Below are 8,354 nucleotides of genomic sequence, written 5' to 3'. Positions count from 1 at the left end.
CTCAAGGCCGGATTCTCCCAACTTCGGCAAAAGTGCGCGCGGTGATTTTTATAAGTAGTCAATTAATTTAGAGCTATCTTAATTTATAATAATTGAGTGATAGGATAAACTCCAAATGTACAAACTTTGCGCAAATGTTATATAAAAAAGTAAGATCCATCATAAAAAAGTAAAATTTTCATATTTTTTGATAATAAGAGCTATTTTTTTTATAAAAGACCTGCACGGTCAAGGTTGGTACATGTTGGATTTTTATATATATATATATATCATTATTCATAATAATAATAATAATAATAATATAAAAAGCTGGAAAACCTACGTTTGAAAGGAACTTTCTGGCGGTAATTATAGACTGCTCAAGTACCCGCTAAATAGGTTTGTTCTTTGCAGTATATGTCAACGGTTAGCATGTTCTTTTTAATTTACACCCATAAATAATATATATACAAACTTCATCCACAAGGCAATTCCATAAATGCAGGCGAGGCTAATGATAATTAAGCGACCCTAATTAGTACAGCTCCGTGACAGCTGATAAATTGCGTGCAAAGGTCAACTGACTCAATCCATTGATATGCAGCAGCATGCATGTCTCGCTAGCTAGATATGGATTTGGGTGGACTTCATAGTTGACTAATTCCTTAAGTACTTTGTCTAATTAAAAGATTAACACGAGAGAAAAATACGGACATCATGAAGTGATCATATATATCCTATAAGGATTCATTGTTATAAATATTAATATTACAGCTTGTTTATTTATTCTTTTCATTGAATTTTCTCCGGCAGGGCGCGCGGATTTCATGGAAGTTTAGGTATACAAAGAATTATTTGTGTTACTCTCATGCATTCCATTGGATCGATTGCGTGCGTGCATGACAATATTCTGAATTGTTGTGCAAACAACTCTAATTAAGAGGCATATGCATGTGTTTGTATAGATCTAGGAATTCAGCTTACATTACCATTAATTATTAGGTTGCTTGTTCCCATCATTTTCCTAATATTTTAGCAAACATGATGATATTGACTCTTAACATATAGAAAGTATTCTGATCTTGGTTCATGTATATGGAGGGGGTTAATTGCTTTAGTTGAAGGGAGATCATAGATATAACGTCAGTACTGCATTTTGAATCATTCTTTGTGAGAATATCTGCGGGTCCATCGCTATTATTTGTATTATATTCTTAACATATCAACATAAATAATCATTTCTTTTTTCTTTATCTTTGTTGTTTTTTATGAATTAGATAATAAGTTTAATTTCCTTTCTTCCTAATTTTTCGGGTTGCATTCCCCGTTAACCCTGGACTTTGAAGGCAGTATATATATTAGCTAGCTAGTACTGGCGCCTATTAAAAAAACAGAAGATATATCGATCACTTCACGGAAGATTTATAGTCAAATGAAATTTGAGAATTTAAAGGAGATTATCATGCAGCACCCCCAACCCTAAAGGGTCGCAGCTTTGAAATTAACACCACATCATGAGCTTTATACGTTCAGAAATTAACTCCGGAGTTTTAAGCACTTAAAAGCAGTACTAGTACTAGATCATGATCTTATGTTGAATTCCAACGTTATAAGGAACTTCGAGCTCAACTAGTATAATGTCAAGGATATTGTTCGTTGCCATTAAGCTCCAATATCATCTAGCTGTGGATCGAGTATAATTTATGATAATATAACAAATGCAAATAATCTAATTTCCGGTTTATAAAAGGTAGGTTAATCCAAAAGGCTTTGAAAATTAAGTGCTAAAATCTTTTCAAAAGATCACAAGTACTATAGGATAAACGTTTATTTGTATACTGTTATTTATTACGAAAATAATCATTTCCTATCCAAATGAGTCTATTTTCTTCGTAAATAACTTGTCACAAACAATATTTTTCTTGTAGTGACATAAAACTAATTATAAGGGTGACTTTTCCATTCCATTATATATCTTGATCTTTCACGTACAATACAATAAATTCCATTGTACGTACGTGGTTCAATGAGATAATTTTTTTTAAAGGAATTTATCATCATTCATTCATTAAAAAATTTATATCCATGACCGGATACATTTTGAGATGTCTCCGGCCATATCAAACATGCATGACATTATAAACCAAAATAATGCATTTGGAGCTCTACTAGTGCACTATAATTTCCTTTTGTGATTGGTTTGGATTTCACTATTGTTGATACTTTTTACAGAAAAACGTCCAAGAGACAGCACTCTGCCTAAATAGAGACTCAACTTCACTCTTCATAAAAGGTGATGACTCAACCTCTACAGAAAAGTCTGAGAGACGAACTTTTTATTTTATTTTAATTAACAATAAAGAAATAAATAAAGAAAACATTAAGATAAATACAAAAAATGACAGATTACAGTTTGGACCAACTCTGCTAGACTTCAGAATCTGTGCCGGTGCATGAAAGTAACACACTTGTCTATTTTCAACCACAAATGTCAGATTTGAAAGATTTGGTAGTGGTAAGTCTGGGGATCTAGCGTGTGTGGCGAGAACAGCTACTGAAAGAGGTGGCGAGTGAGGACCATGCACGATAATTTTCGCAAAACCGCCACTTTCATCCAAACGATTTGTGACCTAGGAGTTTGCTTATGACACATGTTTTTCTTGAGAGTTGTCAGAAAGTTGTAGATCTTTTTTTTTGACCTTGAATGAAGCGAAATAAAACTAAGTAATATCTTGATAGATAAGGTGAGTTGATGGAGGAATGAGAGAAATGAGAGGGAGGCCTCCTCCGAATGAGATAATTATATATAACTTATTTTCTCATGTTCATTCCAGGGATCCTACTCACGTACGGTTTTTAATTTCATTCCGTTTTGGCCAGAAATTTTTCATTCTGGAATAGTAACCAGCACAATTTAATGGGGTGTTTTGTTTCGAGTCCAATTCCGGTCGTTCAAGTCCATTCCAATTGGATTTTGGTGTTTTGGCAGGAAGACATATTTCGGTCCGAAATTAATTAATATGAAAATTTGATAAATATCTAGAAATGATAGAGGTAAATTTGTAAAATCTATATCTCCTTTTCTCCTCCTTGCAACACGCCGACATGTCACATCTCTTTTTTCAGATTTTCTCCTATCTCAATCTCTCCCCAACACATTCATAGTCAGCCTTCTAAATAAGTTTTTATATTGTTTTATGCTACATCAAATTTGTTTTTTTCTTTTGTTAAAAAAATATGTATTTTAAATCTCCGATTAATTTTCAATGGTGTCAAACGGAGTAATGACTCAAAACTAAATGGTAGATTAGATATTTTAAGTAACCTTTTCATATATATATATATATATATATATATTATCCGTATAATGGGTATCCTGAAATGATACACTGAAATGTATCGGTATCAAAATATGTCATTCCAGTACTTCAATCAAAATAATCACCGAAACCAAATTCAAAATTTTGATCAAGCTGTTATCTTCTTTACTACTTAGAATTTGATAGGTGGCAAAGGTCTTCTACTTGTCCCCAGTAGTACTTTTACGAACCCCGCGGCTGGAATCAATATATATACCAATTGCATGGAAAATAAGATTGTACTTATAATTAATTAGTACAGATATATAGTTGTACCTTTAATAAATTAACTTGTCAGTTTCTGGCACTGTTTTCCTGCGTTTTGATTTTGTTAACGGTACGTACAATAAAGTGATTTCATCTAAATATCATACGAATTTTAGTAAATTTGCTTTTAGTAAATATCACACTATATAATGTAATTCTATTATTATGATCTGTTAGCATATGAAATGAGATGAAGAAATAAAACAATTTCAATTCATCTCAACTCATTTATGAATCTCTTAATTAATTAAGCAATTCGAGTGACTTTATAACAAAATTACACTTACCCGACATTAACCCAATTACATAAACATGCACGAAATGATTAAAATACACACATGAATTTATTTTTTTTCGCTTGGTTGTATCCAATACGTTACAAGATAAATATAGTAGAATAATTGTTTTCGCTTGGTTGTAAACAAACTTTCGCTTTCCTTTTTTATTCTTTTATCCTGGGAAGGAAAATTAATTAGCTAGTTGACTTTCCTGCAATTCAGCCTAATCTCTCCTTCATCACCAGTGAGAGGTTTCATATTACTCATCTTGATCATGGAAGCACGAAAGTCTTTGGCAAAATCAGATGGGTTTGTACTGTAGTGCTTGACCAGATTATCACTTTCACTGCCAGTAATATTCTTGAAGAGCTCCTGATCAGAGTGGAAGAGACCCTTCGATTCCAGCAAAGACTTGAAGTACACATTGTCCAATAGCTTTGGAGTTGCATCGAGTGGAGCTGTGTTGTTATCTCCTCCACTTAAGGGGCACCCTTTCTGTAAGGAGGATGCAAAAGTGGGGTCAATGTCGGTGTCATTATAGATCCTTCCCCGGAAGGTGATGCACCGAGCGAGTCCAATGCTGTGGCCTGCTGAGAGTGCAACGAGGTCTTTCAAGTCTAGTCCATGAGATTGGAAATTGGAGAGAAGTTGAGAAAAGTTAAAAACTGGGGGAGGAAGATTGGTATTTGCGTCGTCCCGGCTTGCAGTTTTTGCATCTTTTCTCCCTAATGATACATTGTAGGAAAATGAAGTACCTCCCAACTGAAGTACAAGCACAGAATCTAATTTTGAGTTTTGAATTGAGAAGTAAATTATATATAATCTGGATAAAAGAATAATTACTAGCACTCACGATTGCGACAGAGTCACGAGCTGCAACAGCCAAGATGTCTGCACAAGATACTATATTGCGATCAGGGCAAGCTTTGTTGACAGCATCTTTTATTTCATCGACCACCTCAAAACCCCTAAGTGAGTTGAGATTCGGAAATGCTGTCTTCTCCCCAGTAAAGTTGGCGGTGTCATCTAGCAGAACTGATCCATCGCAACCCTGTCAATATTTCAGCCATGAGCATTTCAGGAATCAGGAATATTACTAACAATAATGGATGGACTCTCGTATCCTAGTGCCTAATGTTCACTCCGTACTCCGAGTCATAGTTTTGCCAGTTGTGTCTACTATTGTCGAGAAATGCTTTAGTTACGTAGAGATTCAATAAAAGTAAATATACAAATCGATGTGGTTTGATGCATTACGTTAGATTGTAAAATTATTTTCATTGTAAAGTTGATTTAATATATTATATAAAATCATATTAGTTTTACTTTTACAATATCTTTTTGTGGCCATAGCTTTTCTCATTTCTATCGAATCAAAATTAGAGTGACGTTAATATTGATCAAATACCTAATTAATATGGAAGCATCAAGAACACCAACTTCATTGTTCTAATTTAAAGATTAATGTCATTGACCTTGACTTTCAGACATGAACGCTCCAAACACAAAATCTTGGAAAAAAGAAAAAGAGAACATATAATTTCACTAGTAAATCCCTGATCAAATGTCACGAATAATCACGTTTTATCTCGTTTAGGATACGACCAATATTACCCTAAACACTCATCAGTACCGAAGAGCGTTAGTACTAAATGATCAGTGTGGTTAGAGCTCTATTCCAGAGTAGGAGTTTATTATGACAAAGGAAAAAGACAAATACTTTAATCATAATGAGATTTTATAAAAATAAATTTACAAGTTGATGTGAATTGATATAACATGTTAAATTATAAAATTACTTTTATTCTAAAGTAAATTTAAAATATCATACAAAGCGGTATTAATTTGTATGTGTAGTTTTGTAGGATCTTTTTATAATTATAGCACTTCTCATGAGCAAAAGACTAACAGCTAGCAGTAAATAAACACCGGCTCGTACGTAATACACAAACATGCATTTCAAATGGATTATATATATAACTAGAAACACTGATGCGAAAAAAGCACCTCATGCACGAAACTTACATTAACAAAGCAGTCGTGGAAATGCATGCGTAGCAGTGATGCGCCCATGCGTGGCTCTCGATTAATAGCCTTCTTGACAACCGATTTGATTGTAGACAATGCCCGAGGGCATTCTGCCGTATAGAAAGACTCGGGACTCAGACCTGCAGACGTTGGGATCACAATGACAAGTATAAAACACAGTACAAAAGAGTAAAAAGCAGCCATGCATGCCGCGTGCTATTGTTAGCTCAATCAGGTACTTGTAAATATTTTAAGTTGCTGTGCAAAAAAAACTCGAGGCATGTGTTTATATAGAGGACTTCTCACACCATTAGTTTGCTAGCTAGCTTGTTAATTCCCATCATTTTCCTAATATTTTATTTCACATGGATGATGATTGATCTTAATATATATATATATATATATATATATTATTCTGATATTCTTGGTTGTATATGGAGGAGGCTCATGTTTTAGTTGAAGGGAGATATTACGACGTCCGTGCTCCCAAAGTGCCGGCCAGTGGTGCAGTTTGAATTATTCTTCATTAGGAAACCGGCGATTCATGGGACTAAGCAGTAATTAAGCACTCGGAATCATTGACCCAACATAGATAATGATTTCTTTATTTTGTTGTTTTATCTTTCTTATTTATTATATATGAATTAGAAAATTTATCCTTTCTTCCTAATTTCTCGCGTTGCGGTCCCCGTAATCCTTTTTGTGTGTGTATAAATATATGGTCAAACATATATTTATAATTAATTAACATATATATACTACATGCATACACAAGTCCCAAAAACTTTTTTTAAAAAAAAAACATAAATGACGAATAAGCATATATACGTGCTACAGTGGTCGTCAACAGCTAGGCATATTGATCATGGAAATACCAATATAGTATATTAATCAAAATCTTTTGGAAGGTTTCGGTGATTAAAAAAAGATTAATTCGAATTGACATGATCATATTTTTTTTATCATACTAAAAAGTATGGACGCGTCCTATTTATAAATTACTATTTAGAAGAGTAATGTTAGATATACATCTTCATGCATTAAGTTTTTGGTAAAAATATAAGACAGAAAAATAAATTTTTCATACTTTTCATGATAGAGTTCTTTTTTTTTTAATAAAATACCCGCACGAGATTTATATATTTGAGACTTCTATATATTATTTCTCTTTGCTATATATCCGCGGTCTTTGCCGCCATATGTTAACGTCATTGCTGTTTATGTTGTAGTTGTGCTGGTGCGTACGTAGTAGTTTTGCCAATTTTGTGTACAAAAATGAGTACGTAGTTAGTCTAGATCATTATTAGGCTTTTTCCCAAAGAGTAAAACTACATAGCAGCCCATTGTAGGACATCAGCCTTAACACATTTGAGCTGGCTTTTTTTTTTCCTCTACACACTTGAATAGCTCATTGTATCACATCAGATGTGGCACATCAGCTGGTCCCCACGTTAGGTGTGCTGCGGCTGCAGCGGCTGGTATAAAGATTTATTCTTTTCCCAAAATTGATTATTACTGATGATCAATACGTACATGACTAAATTAAAACCCCATCTTAATTAAGTTCTCAAAAAATAACATATATTACAGTAGTGTGTGTGTGTGTCATGTGTTTATATATATATATATATATATATATATATATATATATATTTAGCATTGAATATGGATTCCTCGAATTGATCTTAAGGAAAACGATCGACGGCCTTTTTTCAAGAAAGAGACCGATCGATATTACATGAATATTTTGGAAGTCATATAAACATTTAATATTAATAAATTAATATAACCTGCAAATCATGTTTAGAACTCAAATGTTGTTTAATTTATATATACTTTCCTGAATTTCTTTTAAGAACTCCAGTGGATCGACCATGTATACCGGCACCTAACCTTGAGGCAATGAAGTACGTACGCCAAGTACCCCAATTACCAACGTCCAATTAGGCTACATATCTATAGAGGTACGTACAATATTTTACGCCCAACGCATTTGATCATACGATACATGCATGTTAAAATGGTATTTGGTACGTATGACTTCTATTTCTTCCAATATTCTGTATATCATGAGATCGAAGGCAAAAGAAATTAATTCAAATGTCATAAAGGTAGGCAATTTTCTTTTTCAGAGAACGATTGCGCTGGCTCCATTGGACAAAATCGAATCTGCAATTTTTCTGAGACTGGTTTTATAGAGGACGGTATCCCAATTTTTCTAGCCCTCATTTATGACTGAAGAAAACCGTGGTTACATCTTGATAGCCATTATTTCTGGGACTGGTTGAAAGCTTCAAATCCATATTATATATCTTCTAATTACTTTCAATTAAATACCCTTTTTAATTTGAGCCTTGCGTGTATAGATGGAGGTCAATTTCGAGTAATTGGTTTGAGATGGATCATTCTTTGAGGGCTTTTGGTTTACTTTTATTTGGAGATA

General features: G+C 33.4%; 1 protein-coding gene across 1 annotated transcript; it reads right to left on the bottom strand.

Moving 5' to 3' along the window:
- Positions 1-4,081: 4,081 nt before the first annotated feature.
- LOC108996919 (peroxidase P7-like) lies at positions 4,082-6,152 on the bottom strand. Its single transcript, XM_018972960.1, has 3 exons — positions 5,909-6,152; positions 4,737-4,934; positions 4,082-4,645 (listed from the first exon to the last, which is right to left on the bottom strand). Exons 1-3 carry the CDS (start codon positions 6,113-6,115, stop codon positions 4,082-4,084), a joined length of 969 nt encoding a protein of 322 aa, XP_018828505.1. The 5' UTR covers positions 6,116-6,152.
- Between the last annotated feature and the right edge of the window lie 2,202 nt (positions 6,153-8,354).

The sequence above is a fragment of the Juglans regia genome, chromosome 14 (assembly GCF_001411555.2).
Source record: "Juglans regia cultivar Chandler chromosome 14, Walnut 2.0, whole genome shotgun sequence".
Classification (NCBI taxonomy): Eukaryota; Viridiplantae; Streptophyta; class Magnoliopsida; order Fagales; family Juglandaceae; genus Juglans; species Juglans regia.
Note: the sequence above shows the minus strand (reverse complement) of the source record. Positions and strands in the feature narration are given on the sequence as shown.